The sequence below is a fragment of the Podarcis cretensis genome (genome assembly GCF_951804945.1).
Source record: "Podarcis cretensis genome assembly, chromosome: 17".
NCBI classification, from domain to species: domain Eukaryota; kingdom Metazoa; phylum Chordata; class Lepidosauria; order Squamata; family Lacertidae; genus Podarcis; species Podarcis cretensis.
Window position 1 is genome coordinate 38,088,185 of NC_137187.1, and position 19,207 is coordinate 38,107,391.

Consider the following 19,207-nt stretch of genomic DNA (forward strand, 5'->3'; position numbering starts at 1 on the left):
CCAGCGGGAAGGTAAACGGCGTTTCCGTGTGCGGCTCTGGCTCGCCAGAGCAGCGATGTCACGCTGGCCACGTGACCCGGAAGTGTCTCCGGACAGCGCTGGCCCCTGGCCTCTTAAGTGAGATGGGCGCACAACCCCAGAGTCTGTCAAGACTGGCCCGTACGGGCAGGGGTACCTTTACCTTTTTACCTTTAAGTCAGAAAACAATATATTTTATATTGGTAGGGTCATTTTCCTTTATTCCCCTCCCTGACCCTGACTCTCTTACAACAGTTCTCTCCCCCCTCCAAAAAAAATATAGTCTGGCCCCCCACAATGTCTGAGGGACAGTGGACCGGCCCCCTGCTGAAAAAGTTTGCTGACCCCTGCTAAAGAGGATGGGGTGGGCATTATCTAAAGTGACCTAACTGCATTACTGAAGCAACATTTAGAAGGTCTGCTCCCTTGTCTTTGTCAAGGAAATGTAAGTATTGGACAACTCCCTTTAAGCAACACTGCTCTCCACACTGGGGAGCGGGGACACACACCTTAAAAGCAGCACCCCTGCTCTGCTCTCCATAGCCTATATTTTCTAGTCCCAGTGTATCTATCCTTCCCTCCCTTTCCTGCATCTACCCTCAGCCCCTTCAGGCCCATGATACGTTTTCCTCCTGTGTATAAACTGCACATGATGGAACCAGATCTCTCTCTCTCTCTCTCTCTCTCTCTCTCTCTCTCTCTCCTTAATGGTGGGTTCATCTTGTCTTGACATTTGGAGAACTTAGACCCACCCACCTAGAGAGAGCGAGAGAGAGACGTAGAGAGAGATTATTCTTGAATCCTGTGTCCAATTTCTGAACATCTAAGGCTTCAGTCCTAAGCACACACTGCCATGAACGTGACATTAAAATCCCCATGACATGCCAAGCTCTCATATTAGGCTTAGTCAAGGTGTTTTATATGTTAATGTTTTGTAAACAAACACAAATATTAATACATTAGGTTAGTGCTTTGTGACTTGGCTACAGTCTTGAGGCTGCTGGTTTTTGCCTAGGTAAGCAATAATCTCACTTTTAGCACTGGGGAAAACCAGCCAAATGGGTGGGGTATAAATAATAAAGTTATTAAATTATTATTATTATTATTATTGCCTATTTCACTATGATGAAAAATCTGGGGTGTAATTCATTCGACACATGAACTTTTCCCAGTTAAATGCAACTTAATGCTATATTTCCCAATCCGTACACAGACACAGACCTGGGATCACAAGAATACTGCAGGCTAGAAGTACGATCAAAATCTAAAGTGTCTGTGGCTCCGTAGGTAGGGAGTTTAAATTGGGAGATGTCAGTTCAAGTCTGCCCACAGCTGGAGGGGCCTTGAACAAATCACTGTCAGCTTCAGTTCTTCCATCTGTAGAATGGGAATAATAGTGATCTGGGCTCATATTAGAAAATGCAACCTTGGCCAGCATGCTCTTTGCAACAGTTTCCCTCTTTTGGCTGAGTGGCAGTAAAGTTCCAGGGGCGACACTACTGGGTTCAGAGACTTATTATGGTCTCTTTGTAATATTTCCTTCATTTATGAACATGCAGCAGGTACTGCTACATGGAGGCAAATCTGCTACTCCTACCACCAGCTCCCCAGCCTTCAGACAACTCCAGGCAGCCTCCCAAGCACTTACCTCAGCCCCAGCCCTGCAGATGAATTGACCAGTCAGGAAATATCTACAGACTTTGGAAAGCAATGGAAGCTTCCCTTCCAGGGTAAATAGCAGCTAAGAGTGGGGCAGAATTTTCATCAGCTTGAAGGAATGCTTTTTATAAAGCCCATTCATCTGATCCTGTTGGGCGAGGGGAGCTTGGAAGTTGCATTAAATAAACAAATCAAACTTGAACTGTTAATTGCAGTTAATACCAGGTCTAATTTGGTCTTCAAGCTATTTTGCATCAAATCCCAGATTCTCATTCAAAGTCAGTTTAAACAAAACTATAGGGATTGATTATTACGAATGAGTCCAACAGCAAATTCACAACAGTACTTCTAATTTAAACAATAATTTTCTTCTTTTAACCATGCTTGTTCAAATTTGCAGTTCTGTTTTTGTTTGTTTTTTTGTATTAGGGGAGAAAAGTGCTTTCTGGAAGACCTTGTCTCCCATCTCTATCCTGTTTAGTTTTATCCATCTTTCTGTTTTGAAAAAAGGAAGGCAATAACAACAGCATACCTCATGGCGATTGTCTCTCAAATGTATACTGGACCTTTGGTAAAAACACAAAGTAGATTTTGGAATATTGTGCCTTGTCATCTCTCACACACCCCCTTGCAACGCAAGCTCGCTTATGCGCTCTCTGTCCTCCCCTCCCTACTCTTCTCCCAAACAGTTATTGCAATTTTGCTTTCTGCTGCATCCATCGCCATGGAGACGTAATGACTCATTTAGGAATTGGAGCGGGTTGTGGCAGGAGGCAGGTGTGGTGCACGATGGGATTGGCCTGGACTCAGCCCGCAATAAAACAGATGCGCCCCCACTTCCGACATTGCTCTTGGGATCCAAAGGGATGCAGAATTTCTGGAGACCACATGCAGCACATCCACACTCCAGCCCAAGCCCCTCTGTCAACAGCCCACAAGTCCCCACATCCCTCCCCTGCTCTCCTTGTCAAGCCACAGGCTCCCTGCAGCTGGCTTTGATGCCCCTTCTCTCTTCCAGCCTACAGCAAGCAAGGGCGTGTGAGTGAGTGAATGCTGAGCTCTCCTGGCCTGTTTCCCATTCCGCCTCAAGTTAATGGCTCTGTAAGTAATCCTAGCCTGGCCTGGGGCTCTGGGAGGCATAGCCCACCCCTGGGAGACTGGCTCTCACACTCTCCTAAGTGGGATGAATTACTTATGGTTGAATCCATTACCTCTTATGCTGCTGTTGTGTCTTTTGGTCTCCCGCACAGCTTTCTTCGAACTGCCTGACTTTGCTTCCCCGCAGCCAACCCCTCGAATGCTCTTCAGCGGGTGATGATGCCACAGCTACCCTGTGAGGTGGGGGAAATAATTATCCTGAGAACTCCATTGTCAAATGCTGTCACACAGCTCCTTTTGGGCGACTGTTTTGATCAGGGCCTACGGTTGCCAACTTCTCTTTTTTAAAACCACTCTCTGCTCCTGTATCTTGAAACAGTGGCTTGATCTGAAGCAATTAGGACAATGGGAAGGTGCCTTATACCGAGTCAGACCATTGGTCTATTTATCTTAGTGCTGCCTACACCAGCCACCCCCAGATGGGCCCCTTCTTTTGTAATATACAGTTATTGATTCACAAGGGTTCACCTGAGCTTAGGTTGCCGGTGGATGTGGCTTAGCAGGCTCTCAGCAGGTTCTGCCACCTTTTCCCTCTCTCTTTGTGCTTCCTGGAACAAGCAAGAAGCCATGCGACCTGGGTTCCCTGCAAGTCAACTGAATCTCCCTAAAATGAGATTTTTATAGCCTGCATCTTTGCTAATCCAATGTGTATTGGATTATTGTAATGTCAACGTGTAGAGACTTGTTTGATACTTCTGGAAACGCTGTGAGTAAAATATTCATTTATTTGTGAGGTGTCTGTGATTTATTCTAGCCTAAGTATTTCCATGGGGAACATTTGTTTAAAGGTGGATGAGGGCAGATGTAGAATCTAACCAAGTTTTAATGTGCTTAGAACAACCGCCATTGTGTTAACTCGGCTATGAGAGAGTAAGAGCTCTCTTCCATACCTCTCTCTCCAACACTCTCCAGATGTTTGGGACTCGTTCTCATCATCTCTGAGCAGTGGGTGTGCTGGCTGAGGATTGTTGGTCATACCCCAAAGGCAGCTAAATGAGGAATCCTGCACAAAACAGCAATGCCAGCTATCCCCAAAGCATCTGTCCCCCAGAATTGAAGAACAGGGCCAGCTCCAGAGGGTAGAAAGGCCAGAACCCCCAAAACAACGGGTGTCTATCCCACCACAGCAGGGCTTCCATTTTGCACAGAATAGCCAAGAAGATCAGATGAAGGCAAAGAGCATTCTCAGTGTTCACATCCCTCCTCTTACGGGCTAGGGAGGTCCATTGAGGTTGCCACACTTACTGAATCCCCAAATCCTGGAGCCAGCACTGTTGGGTAATAATAACTCTGCATAGATAGCTGGGGAGATATGAATAAATTCCTGGAGAACATGCTTGTTCCTCCAGGCACTTCACTGATCATTTTTTGCCTCTTTAGGTCCACCTCCCTGTTTGCATCTTCCTGCCCCTGCACAGACTTTTGTTTTCCTGATTCCTTGCTCTTGCCGTCTGTGGGTAAGCAATAATTTCTTACCCTTTATTACTATTAAAAAAATGCTGATGCTGTGGCCCACATGGAAAAGGAAGGCCACGTCTTTCACTGAGAGCAACAGAACCAGCCAAAGGCCTCAGCTCATGCGCGTAGCTTTGTTCGAGGTGAGAGCCATCTGGCTGCTATCAGGGCCACCCAAGAGACAAGGTGAGGCAGGGTCCACCGAGGCAGCAAACCCCAATGTCGACCTTTCCCTCACCACCCCACCTTCTTCCTGATGTAGATCTTCCCTCGCCGCTTCTTCTCTGGCGGGCAGGAGGGCGCCATTTTGGGGTCTACCTCAGGTGCCAAAATGTCTTGGGACAGGCTGGGCTGCTATGCAACCATTTGTTTTTTTTTAAAAAAAATAATTTTTGTTAACTGGCCAATCACATCAAATTAAATCACATCGCATAAATTCCAAATTACAAAGCCAAATTTTTAAATTTTGTTGGGGGAACCCATACTTCAAGATCCAAAGGGGGATTCAGATCATCTTCTTATTACTGCGTTAATGTCCAAATCAGTCCCAATCAGTCCAGACAAAGTTCATAATTCTATATCCAGTCTTATCTTGGTGTTTCCACATCATATCTTGTTCATGTAATTTCTCTTTTTCCTTTACGATCTCTTCTGTTAGTCTCCTTAAGCCGATAAGCAAATGCTATGCAACCATTTGCTTTAGCAGCATGGAATGCCCAGAAGCAGCAAACGTCAAATGCAGACAGGAAACCCTTTTAAGCCCCAGGGCCACATTCCCTTCTGAGCAGCCTTTTAGGGGCCACATGCCAGTGGTGGGCGGGGCCAGAGGCAGAAGTGGGTGGGGCAATGAATCAAAATTTGCCCTTTGTACAATGGGTGAGGGGTGTGGTTGGAGGGGGGGAGTGGCTTTGCAACAGGCAGTGTGGCCTTGGGAGAGTCCTGAGGGGGGCCAAATCGACAGATTTGGAAGGATGCATTTAACCCTGGCTGTGAGGTTCTCCATTCCTGTAATAATACATGCAGGATGCCTGAAAAGAAAGCTGGAAGCCGGAAAGCCACAGAGCTATTACAGTGGTACCTCGGGTTACATACGCTTCAGGTTACAGATGCTTCAGGTTACAGACTCCGCTAACCCAGAAATAGTACCTCGGGTTAAGAACTTTGCTTCAGGATGAGAACAGAAATCGTGCTCCGGTGGCGCGGTGGCAGCGGGAGGCCCCATTAGCTAAAGTGGTGCTTCAGATTAAGAACAGTTTCAGGTTAAGAACGGACCTCCAGAACGAATTAAGTACTTAACCTGAGGTACAACTGTATATAAAAAGATCCACTGATCTACAATCTTATTTCATTTTTAAGTTTTAGGTCCCATATAAAAATAATAATTTTGGGAGTGGAAATAATACGGATATGCTACATTTCCTACTAAACGTTCCAAGCGTTTCACGTCATTGTAATCATCACAACAGCCCTCTAGGGTAGGCTGTCATTATTATCCCCAGGCTGTGGAGTAGGGAAATAGTCACGTGACTGGGGCTACCCAGTGGGCAGGGCTGACCCAAGACATTTTGGCCCCTGAGGTATATCCCAAATGGCGCCCTCCTCTCCACCAGGAAAGAAGGGGGGAGGGAAGATCTCCATCAAGAACAAGGGCAGGAGGAGAAAGATCTGCTGCCCTGGTGGATCCTGCTGTCTGAGGCAGTCACCTCACCTTGCCTCATGAGTGGGCCAGCCTTGCCAGTGAATTCAGGGTGTGGTTAGACTTGAACAGTGAGTCGTCATCGTCCACCTCAGTAATATTCTTACCAGGGCAACCCCAAACCAATTATCGGTAAAAGCCCATGATGAAGATGGCAGAATCATAGTAATTCTTGTGGGGGATACAGTCTCTCTCCTCACCCTTAGGACAAGAGAATGGGGACAGTTGTGCCAGCCCATTTCTGACTTCAACTCATTCCGTACAAGTGCCTGAATAGAATTCATTTTCACAAACTGGTACGTTCCCTTCCTTTTGCTTCACAGTGGCCAGAGCTCTTGACAATGACTGGGGTGACTTGGTTTCAAATCTGTACCGTCTCTTGGCCAAACCTACCTTTCAGGGATTTTGTGAGGACGAAATGGGGTGGAAGGGGTAAAAACCACGATTGCTGCCCTGTGCCCCCCTCAAAGTACAGGCAAGGCGAGACTGTAACAAATCAATAATACTAGGCATGGGTAGGCAAACTATGGCTTGGGGGCTGGATTCGGCCCAATCACCTTCTAAATCTGGCCAGTGGATGGTCAGTGTGTTTTTACATGAGTAGAATGTGTCCTTTTATTTAAAATGCATCTCTGGGTTATTTGTGGGGCATAGGAATTCGTTCTTTTTTTCTTTTCTTTTCAAAATATAGCCTGGCCCCCCACAAGTTCTGAGTGACAGTAGATCGGCCCCCTGCTGAAAAAGTTTGCTGACCCTGGATACTAGGGAACATAAAAAGGGTCTGCAATTTGGGAACAGGCTTAAGAAGAAAACCCAGTTCTCCCCTAAGACACAACTAGATGCAAAACTTGTTCTGCCTCGGGCAACAAAACGGCTTGGGAGGAATATATTCTGTAGCAGGAGACCAGATATATTGAGGTGCAGCTGCTGCTTCTGGAGGTGGGGACAGCTGTTTATTATGCCAGGCGCTGATCAGTGTCAGTGGCCCCTTGGGTGGAGCAGCTTCTGGCCTGGTGGCATTTCGTGTAGAGATAAAACGGCTCTCTCAAACTGAATTTAGCCCACCCACTCCCTGGACCCCAGCCCCGGCAGGCGCAGGGGAGTGGCTATTTTGTGTGATAGCCGAGGCTATTTTGTTTCCCTCCCCAGCTATCGGGCTGAGCTACAGTCAGGATGTTATGACGACAGACAAGCTGGAGCATCAGCCAGCCCAGAATGGACCGAGTGTGAAAGGCAGGCGGAGAGGGCAGCCTGTGCCAAACGGGGAGTGTGTTTGGCGTGGCCAAGTGCTGTGGAGGAGTGAGAAGGGAACCCGGAGTCCATTCCTATCCTCTGAGCTGCTTGCAGGTAAATCAAGGCTTTGCTGGCACCCAGATTCTCTCAACACCTATCGCCCTCATAATACCCAGTTCTTTTGTACTTAATTGTGACATTTTCCTGTATGATTGTGATCCCGGCAGCTCTTTCCAGAAGGCTTCCCTGCATGCCTTTTGACTGGAAGTTTATCTCTTGTGATGGGGTCTTCCTTCTGCATGCCATTTAGCATGTCACTGATCTTTGCATGAAAGCTATGTATTCTTTTATTATTTAGTCAGCATTTTGCAAGGTACTTGTGGTCTCTGCACAATCTGCCTTCTTGAATGGCACTCCAGAATCTTCCTGCTCAGACAGCTGCTTTAAAAGAGGCGTTTATCTCACCTCGGAGGGAAAGCCATCTCTGCTTGTACCATTACTTGCTGCACCGGAGGATTAGGGCTCTAGGAGGTCCCCGGTTCAGTCCCTGACATCTCCAGTTGGACCTGGGAGAGCCTGAAACAATGGAGAGCTGTTGCCAGTCAGAGTTGCCAGTATTGGGATGGATGGACTTGGTATACGGCAGCTTCATATACTCCTGTGAAGTGGTTGTAATTACCATGGGCTCATCGAGATGTGTTCTGTGGTGGCGGAGACCAAACCCAAAATACTTGGTTATGCTGAAGGGGCAGTCAAAACAGCCATTAAACCAAATTTGGTTGCTGCAAAGAACCCTGGTAAAATGTATCTCTGTAGGGGAGCAGGGAATACCAGATGTATAACCATGGTTGAGAAGAGGCCTGCATCTGAAGTTTTTCGGGGTCTTAGGTGTACTGGGAACCCTACTTTTAAAAATAATCAATAATAAATATTGTACTTGCCCTTTTGAAGTTAGAGATCTTCTCTAAATAGCCCGACACCATCATTTTGTTTGTTTGTTAATATTTTCATTGTTTGCCGTTTCTTCCTTCCCTGTGAATAAAAACAATAAGAAGAAATATCGGCAATGGATCATAGCAATCTGTAGTGCAGCATAATACAGCTAAATTAAATGCAATCTGAACAGCATGAAAAGTGGGAAAGGGGCTTGGTGGAGAGACCTCAATACTAACTTAGAGCAGCGCCTTATGAGAATCTGTGTATGGGAACAAATGGAAATTACGATGGGTTAGGCATTATAAAGAGTTAAGATATGCACACCATCATGCATTTAAAGCCCACACCAAAAATCTGTGAGCTGTAGTTGGGTATGGGTGTTGTGAATTGTAATTGTGTGAAGGGAAAACTATAGTTCCCAAGAGTCTTTTGGGAAAAGTCATGTGCTTTAAGTGTTTGGTGTGTAGGCAGCCCTGAAATGGGTGTGCGTTGTTGTGCTGCCCAGTCTCCGGACGGTGTGCCCATAAGGAGGGGTATAGATTGGCTCTATAATATAAAAAGTGCCATTTGACATGGCTGGATGTGGCACCAGTGTTCAGCAACCATCCACTTCACTGTGACTGGAGTTTGACTCCATATCCTTAACCAGAAAGTCAGCGGCTCCATTGCTGCTATACGATGAGCCATTTCTGTCTGTGGATGGAAATACAGAAACCTGGAGCACAAGCCAGATCTGGACACTTTTCATTGATTTCGATGGGAAAGTTGAACACCTGCTGCTCGGGCAGCGTACTGGTTAGCGTAGCCAATTTTTTTCCTCTCTCACCCCCCCCCAAGCTTATGTGCTATGAAAGCTGACACGACAACCCTGTAGAATGTAGCAAGTGACTCTTTACCCCCATCTCTGTATCTCCATATTGGGAAAAAGATTCTGCTATTGAATTGGTCATTCATCGATTAAATGAATGGTCATTCATCGATTAAAGGCGCAGAGCCCTAGCAGGAAGAAATAACGTTTCAGACCGTCCAAGTGTCCCTGTTTCCAGGGACAATCCCAGATTCACAGAAGCTGTCCCACTTTTCTTTAGGACATCTCTATTTTCACTGAAGAAATGTTGGAGGATATGGAGTTATGCGACCCCTAAGCCAAGGACTTAAGTAACTATACAACCTTTAGAAGACATCTGAAAGCAGCCCTGTACAGTGGTACCTCGGGTTACAGACGCTTCAGGTTACAGACTCCACTGACCCAGAAACAGTACCTTGGGTTAAGAACTTTGCTTCAGGATGAGTATAGAAATCGTGCGGCGGTGGCACAGCGGGAGGCCCCATTAGCTAAAGTGGTGCTTCAGGTTAAGAACAGTTTCAGGTTAAGCTGAGGTACCACTGTAAAGGGAAGTTTTTCAAAAAAATGTTTAATGTTTTATTATGTTTTTTATATCTGTTGGAAGCTGCCCAGAGTTGCTAGGGCAACCCAGTCAGATGTGTGGAGTAGAAATATTATTATTATTATTATTATTATTATTATTATTATTATTATTGACATCTCTATTTTCATTAGAGAAATGTTGGAGGGTATGTGATGTGCCTGGGCTCCTAGCCCCCTCCTCTGCAGCCCACTGGAGCTATGATGCCCTCCCTGCCCGAAAGCCCTGGAGTCCGGGGCCCCCTCCCGCCTTCTACGTTTTTGTTCCTGCTGTTTTGCCTTCCTCTGTTATTCTAGCCCCAGTGGGGTGGGAGGTTAATGGGCCTGTTGTTTCCTGCTTCCCCCTCCCAGAGCTTTGAACTGACTGGATTGGTTGGGGAGGATTGGCGAGAGCTCAGGAAGCGGCAGCCCAGCAGCAGCCTCACCTCTGAGCCCCTCGTGTCTTTCATCTCCGCCCCAGTTCGGCTCCCCGCCGCACACGTACAGCCTGATCCTATAACCCAGTTAAATGGAAATACATGCCAAACTCACTTGAAGTTGACTTCGACCGGGCTCATCAGTAGGCTTCAGCCCAAAAATGCTTGGCCTCAACTGCCACTGGCTGTTAGGGCTAATACCATATTGCTTTTCCGGTTTCATATCAGCGGTGGATATTTGGCCAGGCCGATCCATCCATCCTAGAAAAAAGGAAAAGTCAAACTCTCCCCCCACCCCCGGCGCACCTCCAGTCTTTCAGGGGCAGCTGACTGACCCCTTCAAGGGCACCGAATGATATTGTGAGGGTCTAATTTTTATGACGTTGTCTGTCCTCCAGTACAACAGCCAAGTTGAAATGTGCTGCAGTGAGCTGCTGTTCTGGACTCTCCCTTTTCTCTCAAGATAAGGCCACATCCACACCATACATTTAAAAGCACCATTATACCACACACATGGGACTACAGTCATACCTCAGGTTACAGGTGCTGCAGGTTGCATTTTTTCAGGTTACGGACACGCCGAAATCCGGAAGTACTGGAACGGGTTACTTCTGGGTTTCGGCGGTCGAGCATGCGCAGAAGCGCTAAATCACGCTTTGCGCAGGCGCAGAAGCGCCGAATTGCAACCCGCGTGTGCGCAGACGCGTTGCTGTGGGTAGCGAATGCTGCGGGTTGCAAACATGCCTCCCGCACGGATCACGTTCGCAACCCGAGCGTCCGCTGTATACAGCTGCAAATATAACGTTTTAAATCTGTTTTAAGTGCATTATACCAATGTGACACTGGATGGCGATGGTGAGTTTATGGCAAAATCAATATATTTTTCAAAACTTTTCTTTTTTTAAACATTTTCACAGCATTTTTATATGTGTCTAGATTTCACCATGGATTTCCCCAGAGACTCCTCAGAGAGTGCTGAGGGAGCTGGCAGCTGTTAGGACAAGGTGGTCCAAAGCACGGCCCTTGAGGCCATTTTTGGTGGCCCTCAGCAACACTGGACACCCCCTTTTGCCCTGCCTTCCCAAAGCCAGGAATGCAAGGTGCTGGGCTTTAGGAAGGAGGCATGAGGGCTCTGACAGGGTCCTAGCATCCTCCCACCTCCTTCCCAAAGCCTAGTTAGTGCTTTCCCAGCTTTGGGCAGGAGGTCGGTAGGAGGGCTCTAGGATCCTGCCAGCGCCTTGTGCCTCCTTGCCAAAGCTCCTTGCTTACATATCCTCCAACATTTCTCCGATGGAAATAGGGACGTCCCATTCCATAATGATAATTTTACCATTTATACCCCACACATCTTACTGGGTTGTCCCAGCCACTCTGGGCGGCTTCCAACATATATAAAAACATTCTAAAAGATTAAACATTAAGAAAACTTCTCTATACAGGATTGCCTTCAGGCGGCTTGGGGGTCAGATAACTCCATACCCTCCGACATTTCTCCAATGAAAATAGGGACATCCTAAGGAAAAGTGTACTCGGGACGCAGGTGGCGCTGTGGGTTAAAGCCTCAGCGCCTAGGGCTTGTCGATCGAAAGGTCGGTGGTTCGAATCCCTGCGGCGGGGTGCGCTCCCGCTGCTCGGTCCCAGCGCCTGCCAACCTAGCAGTTCGAAAGCACCTCCGGGTGCAAGTAGATAAATAGGGACCGCTTACCAGCGGGAAGGTAAACGGCGTTTCCGTGTGCGGCTCTGGCTCGCCAGATGCAGCTTTGTCACGCTGGCCACGTGACCCGGAAGTGTCTCCGGACAGCGCTGGCCCCTGGCCTCTTAAGTGAGATGGGCGCACAACCCCAGAGTCTGTCAAGACTGGCCCGTACGGGCAGGGGTACCTTTACCTTTACCTTTAAGGAAAAGTGTGACAAATCAGAAACTGGGACAGCTTCTCTAAATCAGGAATGTCCCTGGAAAATAGGGACACTTGGAGGGTCTATGCTTAGGCAGCTTTGAGAAGGCAGCGGGAGGGCTGGGTGAGTGTGTCAAATTCTGGCCTTACTCCCAGCACAGGTTCCATGTTGAAGTACTCTTACAGCCTACTTGGTATGAAAAGATGGACCTACTTGGTATGAAAAGATGGACCGCTCTGTTTTTGGAGATCCCTATTCCCCTAACAGAGCTACAATTCCCAAAGTGGTTTAACAGTCAAAGTGGTAATAACAGCCTAATGCTATTTCATGACACCCTTCTGGCTTAAATTATTGCATTCATTCATTCATTCATTCATTCATTCAACTTACTAGTTGCTTCTTTCTTTCTTTCTTTCTTTCTTTCTTTCTTTCTTTCTTTCTTCAGAAGTAACACAAGGGGACTTAAATGAAGTCATAGTTCCACTCCTCCCACCCTCTGATGTTCTGATGATGTTCTGATGATGGCAAGTCCATAAAAAAATTTTGCCTACTCCCCCCGCCACCGCCTAACTTACCTGTTCCATATACCCATGGCAGCCAAAGGCATCACCAGTAATAATATACGGCTGATCAGCTGTACTATGATGCTGACCTGAGAAGCAGAGGGAATGATGGGAAGAATAATGGTTCTAAATTACAAAATGCCCCCTGCTTGGTTGCTTAACGGGCAATGGGTGGTATTAAACAAGATGGTTGTCCTAGTGCAAGGATTAGTACTGGCACAACAGGATTTCCCCCTCTCCCTCTACACACCTGTGTGTGTCCCACACTGTCCCCAAATCTGCTCTGGAGGCTTTTGGGGAAACAGATTCAGGGGGTGCACAGGAGGAGAGGAAGATCATTCTGTTGTGCAAGCAGAAATCTGTGTGCTGATGGAACCATCTTCTTAATGTGATGCCGAATACAACTCAGTTTCAGGAGATCTGCTATCTACAAGCCTAAGAACAATGTCAATTCAATTCAAATTTATTTACGGCTATTAGCCCATAAAATATGTACAAACATAAAAGCACAGAAGCATAAAAAACCAATACATCTAACAACAGAAGGGGAACACCACGATGCAAGGGTGGGTCATTGAGCAGTGACAAATAACAGCTTGGGGCCCGGAAAGATCCAAGGGACGGTTCACAGAAAAAGGAGAACTGGAGACGAGATCCATCATGCACTCTCATCATAACTGTCCGATTAGTTTTTGTTGTTGTTGTTGTTGTTTTTTGGTGGTTTTTGTGTGTGAGATAACCGCATTCAGGAATCTCGCCACCTGCAGAGTTACAGAAGGATCTGTATCCTGCAAAAGCAGTGCGGCATGTGACTCAACAGGCCTGCCAACCAAGCGCAGTAAAGCAGGACCCAGGAATTTAGTCCTAGCTATGCTATGTAAGGGACAGTTGAACATTATATGTGGAAGAGATTCAACTGTTTTCCCGTCACACTCGCATAGCGGAGACACCAAACCCTTGGAAAATCTGTGGCTCAGCAGGTTCGATGGAAAAACATTGAACCTTGCACGAATAAATGCAAGTTGGTGTGGTACAGATGAAAGAGATGACATGTATGATGGAAGGCCAAGTGGTGGGGTTATTCCGTGATACCTGGGGGAGCAGACACCCCCACCCCTGGAGAGGTTGTGTTGATTAGCCTAAGAACAATAATACCTATGGGAAAGACTGATGTGTAGGGTCATGGAGGATGAGAACATTTCTAGTAGACCACATGTCAAGAGTTCAAAGCACATCACATGAATCATTTCAGCAGTCCTTCTGATGAAATAGATTGACAGTGTTCTGCCTCCCATTTGCTTCATTTTAGGGAGGGAGGAAGGTGGCTGTGTTGGTTTGCAGAGGCCAAAACTATCATTCACGTCAGCTGACCACATTGCAGGAGTCAAAACTGGTAAGAGTTCCCAATGAAGAGGGAGTCTATATGCTATAGGGTATCAGGGGTCAGCAAACTTTTTCAGGTCCACTGTCCCTCAGACCATGTGGGGGCCGGACTATATTTTGAAGGGGGGGGGGAAATGAACAAATTCCTATGCCCCACAAACAACCCAGAGATGCTTTTTAAATAAAAGCACACGTTCTACTCATGTAAAAACACGCTGATTCCTAGACTGTTCGCAGGCCGGATTTAGAAGGCGATTGGGCCGGATCCGGCCCCTGGGCCTTAGATTGCCTACCCATGGTCTATATGTTATTTAGACATCGCTTAAAAAGAGGAAGAAATGCATCCCGATAGCAGAAGATGCAGAGTTGCAGAGAATTTGCTTGTGCTAGCATATTACATAGATGCCAGTTTAGAAATACTTACTGTAATTTCTCTAGAAATGCATCTCACCATAGTTGGGAAGACTGCAGCCAGGTGACCTGTGTTTCTTCTCAGTCTGCTGTGCAGAATGCCCCACATCTGAAATAGAGGACTGACCTCTGTACGGCATGGCTACCCTTGTGACTATAACTGTTGTAGACCCATCAGCAAAATAGAGGAGGGTGGAGACCATTTGGCACTAAGCATAATACCATGTGGGACTTAACTTCTTTTATATATATATATATATAATATTTATTAATAGTTTTTTTAAAAAATTATAACATAATAAACAAAACATACAAAAAATATCACATTTCATAACATATTTTCTTATCCTTTTTGGACTTCCTCACATCTCCCTCTCCTACGTTCCAAAATATAAAAATTAATTCAGCAATTTATCACCTTGTCACCTTATCTAATTTTCCAATGTTATATCTTAAATTTTAGATATATTCATTTGACTTTTTAAAACTTTTTAGTTTAGCCTAATCATTATCTAAAAGTTGATTTTTTCCTAAATTTAGCTTATCTTCATAGTTCAGTTTATCTTATTCAATGGTGCCAAGTTGTTTGTGATCAAGCATCCTCCTTAACATTCATATAGTTTACAATATTTTTGCAAATAGTCCTTAAATTTCTTCCAATCTTCTTCCACCGGTGGGACTTAACTTCTATGCAATTTCCAACTTCTCCTGTTCCTATTCTTAGTTTCCAGATGTCAACTATCAACTCAGGCGTCCCTATCAGGCCTGATGGAACAAAGATAGAATCCAGAAGGGACACTGGGGATGCTACAAAAATCACCCCCAATTCAGGTGAGTAACCTGATCATTTAATTCAATATGAATTCTTCTGGGTTACAGGTATGGACTATTCAGCCTTGCTCCCGGCTCCATGCATATAGAACACTCTCCCTGGGTCAACTGTTGATGCTAGCCACAGCAAGAGATATTGGTGACAAAAAGAAATGGGGGTGAGGGCAACTTGCCTTAGAAGGAACTGGCCCAGCTCACAATGTTCTGCCAAGCCAAGCAGATGCATGCCTTGTCTCCACCCCCATCATTCTGCCCGGACGCTGAGGTCCAGCGCCGAGGGCCTTCTGGCGGTTCCCTCATTGCGAGAAGCAAAGCTACAGGGAACCAGGCAGAGGGCCTTCTCGGTAGTGGCGCCCGCCCTGTGGAATGCCCTTCCAGCAGATGTCAAAGTGATAAACAACTACCTGACATTCAGAAGACATCTTAAGGCAGCCGTGTTCAGGGAAGTTTTTAACGTGTGATATTTTACTGTATTTTTGGTTTTTATGTAAGCCGCCCAGAGTGGCTGGGAAGGCCCAGCCAGATGGGCGGGGTATAAATAATAAATTATTATTATTATTATTATTATTATTGTACAGTCAGTGTTGGTGAAATATACTCGGAGTCGAGTGTGGATTTCATGCTCTTTATTCAGCTCATAGTAGTGAGGAATGCCAGTTCCCCCAAAATGTCTGCTTTATATACATTATTTACACAATGGGCCCCACTTGATTGGCTAATTCCGGGATTCTCCTGTAGGCCAATCAGGCTGCGGATTCACTTCCACCTGGAGCTGGATTGGGTGGCTCCTGCGGACCAATCAGACTGCTGCATTCTGGATCCTATTGCTCTAGGACCAATCAGACTGCTGCATTCTGGATCCTATTGTTCTAGAGCCAATCAGACTGTTGCATTTTGGATCCTGTTGTTCTAGGACCAATCAGACTGCTGCATTCTGGATCCTATTGTTCTATTTTTTTTTATTATTTTTTTTTATAAAGATTTTTATTAATTTCCAATTTTTTAACAGAAACAAAAAACAACAAAAAACAGACAAACAAAAAACTCATATTTTCATAACCTTATTTTCATAACCCTCTTTTCCCGGACTTCCCCATACCTTTCCCTTTTTGCATCCTTAGTTTAGTACCATTATTCAGCAACCTAACTTGCCCAATTAAATATAAATTCATCCTCTTTCTCTATTCCACCCTAAATTTTAAACCCAATTATCGCTGCAATTCTACGTCTTCTTTTCCCTCAGCATTTTAACACTCCTCAGTTTTATAATAATTCTTAAGATACATCTTAAATTTCTTCCAATCTTCTTCCACAGTCTCTTTCTCTTGGTCGCGGATTCTGCCGGTCATTTCTGCCAGTCCCATAAAGTCAATCACTTTCGCCTGCCATTCCTCCAGTGTGGGTAGCTCTTGTGTCTTCCAATACTTTGCTAGAAGAATCCTTGCTGCCGTAGTAGCGTACAAAAAGAAATTCTTATCCTTCTTCGGCACCAACTGGCCGACCATACCCAAGAGAAATGCCTCTGGTTTCTTGTTAAAGGTGCACTTAAGCACTTTCTTAATTTCATTATAAATCATTTCCCAGAAGGCCTTAATCTTTGGGCAGGTCCACCAAAGGTGGAAAAAGGTACCCTCAGTCTCTTTACATTTCCAGCATTTGTTATTGGGCAAATGATAAATCTTTGCAAGCTTGACTGGGGTCATGTACCACCTATAAATCATTTTCATTATGTTTTCTCGTAAGGCATTGCATGCCGTAAATTTAATACCTGTGGTCCATAACTGCTCCCAGTCAGCAAACATAATGTCATGACCTATGTCCTGTGCCCATTTAACCATAGCAGACTTCACTGTCTCATCTATTGTATTCCACTTCAACAGCAAGTTGTACATTCTTGATAGATTCTTAGTATTGGGTTCTAACAATTCTGTTTCTAATTTCGATTTCTCCACCTGGAAACCAATTTTCCTGTCTTGTTTGAAAGCCTCCATTATTTGAAAATAATGGAGCCAATCTCGTACCTTGGACTTTATTTTCTCATAACTTTGTAATTTAAATTCACCACCTTCTTGTTCTAAAATCTCAGAATATTTCGGCCAATTGGTTGTCATATTAAGTTTCTTTACCTCCTTAGCCTCCATAGGTGAAAGCCACCTGGGAGTTCTGTTTTCCAATAAATCTTTATACCGTATCCATACATTATATAGTGCTTTCCTGACAATGTGATTTTTGAAACCCTTATACACTTTAACCTTGTCATACCAGATATATGCATGCCAACCAAAATTATTATCAAATCCTTCCAAATCTAGAATGTCTGCATTTTCAAGAAGTAGCCAATCTTTTAACCAGCAGAAAGCTGCCGATTCATAGTAAAGTCTTAAGTCCGGCAGGGCAAACCCCCCTCTTTCTTTAGAGTCAGTAAGTATCTTAAACTTAATTCTGGGCTTTTTGCCCTGCCAGACAAATTTAGATATGTCTTTCTGCCACTTCTTGAAACAGTCCAGTTTATCAACAATTTGTAATGTCTGAAACAAAAATAACATTCTAGGCAATACATTCATTTTGATCACAGCAATTCGACCTAACAAGGAAAGCTTCAGGTTTGACCATATTTCTAAATCTTTCTTTATCTCAGTCCAGCACTTATCATAGTTGTCCTTAAATAAGTTCACATTCTTAGATGTCATGTTAATCCCCAGGTATTTTACACTCTTTGCCACCACTAACCCAGTTTCCTCTTGGAATCTTTCCCTTTCAACATTTGTTAAGTTCTTTTCCAGTACCTTGGTTTTTTGTTTATTCAACTTAAATCCTGCGACCTGGCCAAATATTTGAATTAATTCCAAAGCTCTTTTGGTACTAGTGTCTGGCTCTTGCAAGGTCAGTACTAAATCATCTGCAAAAGCCTTTAATTTGTAATGTCTGGCTCCGACCTGAATCCCTTTTACCAGCTGATCTCCCCTAATCATATTTAACAGGACCTCCAGGACCGATAGTGGATCCTATTGTTCTAGGGCCAATCAGACTGCTGCATTTTGGATCCTACTGTTCTAGGACCAATCAGGCAGCTGCATTTTGGATCCTATTCAACTCAGTACATAACAGTTGCCAAGGGGCACCGCCTCACCAAGCACGGCCTGCTCTCAGCCAGCCCCCCTCTGCAGGGGCGGAGGAAGGGGGGGTGCAGTGGGTGTGGACTGCCCCGGGTGTCAACACTGAGGGGGGGTGACAAATTCCAGGCGGCACTCACCGCGGGGCCTGCAGCGTGCCCAAGTCATGCATCTCTCCTGGGAGAGACACGGTGGCTTTGGTGCGCGCTGCCCAAACAGTCCACTCGCTGCCTCCCCCCAGCTGTAGGGTGACTGAGTTGGAGGAGGCAGGCAGACTCCGGGGGCCCTGCAATGCGCCCCGCCCCTATGGGTGGCGCCCCCCACCCATGGGCGCACCTCCCCAGGTGCCTGAGCGGCTTCCTCCGCCGCTGCCCATCTGCCTGCCTTCTGACTTTCAACCTATAATTGGCTCTGGCTGTTAAACCACAGAGCCTAGGACTTGCTGATCAGAAGGTTGGCAGTTCGAATCCCCGCAACGGGGTGAGCTCCCATTGCTCAGTACCTGCTCCTGCCAACCTAGCAGTTCGAAAGCATGTCAAAATGCAAATAGATAAATAGGTACCACTTTGGCGGGAAGGTAAACAGCATTTCCATGCGCTGCTCTGGTTCTCCAGAAGCAGCTTAGCCATGCTGGCCACATGACCCGGAAGCTGTACGCTGGCTCCCTCGGCCAATAAAGCGAGATGAGCGCCACAACCCCAGAGTCGGTCATGACTGGACCTAATGGTCAGGGGTCCCTTTACCTTTACCACCTGCTGTTGGTCTCCCTGTCTTCTGCCCAACAAGTCCCAATGGGGTCCAGCCACCACTGCAACTAGAATTTTTTTTTTTGTTTAGGTCAAGAGATGTGTGTGTTATTGTTGTTGTCATTTGCTTTTGGGGCAGCTTCCAGAAAAGGAAGGCGCTAGGCCAGCTCCCCCACCCCTAAACAAGCCAAGTCGTGTTTGTTTGTTTGTTTGTTTGTTTGTTTGTTTGTTTTAAGAATAGATTATGCAGTTGATTTGGTTAGAGGTG

The 19,207-nt window shown here is 45.8% G+C and overlaps 1 protein-coding gene across 2 annotated transcripts in view; it reads left to right on the forward strand.

Annotated features, from left to right (window-relative positions):
* Positions 1–5,975: 5,975 nt before the first annotated feature.
* The window catches only part of LOC307206749 (myoD family inhibitor domain-containing protein-like), a 31,479-nt gene continuing 18,247 nt past the window's right edge, over positions 5,976–19,207 (forward strand). The window contains exons 1-4 of one of the 2 annotated variants that reach the window (XR_013834472.1): positions 5,976–6,057; positions 7,136–7,333; positions 13,765–13,848; positions 14,974–15,080. Coding sequence is in view for 1 of the 2 variants with exons in the window: in XM_079960151.1 (XP_079816277.1) it covers positions 14,981–15,080 (100 nt within the window). In the remaining variant the exon portion in view is untranslated. Of the gene's footprint in view, positions 6,058–7,135; positions 7,334–13,764; positions 13,849–14,973; positions 15,081–19,207 lie in introns of those variants that run through there. The other variant, XM_079960151.1, reaches the window with a different exon arrangement.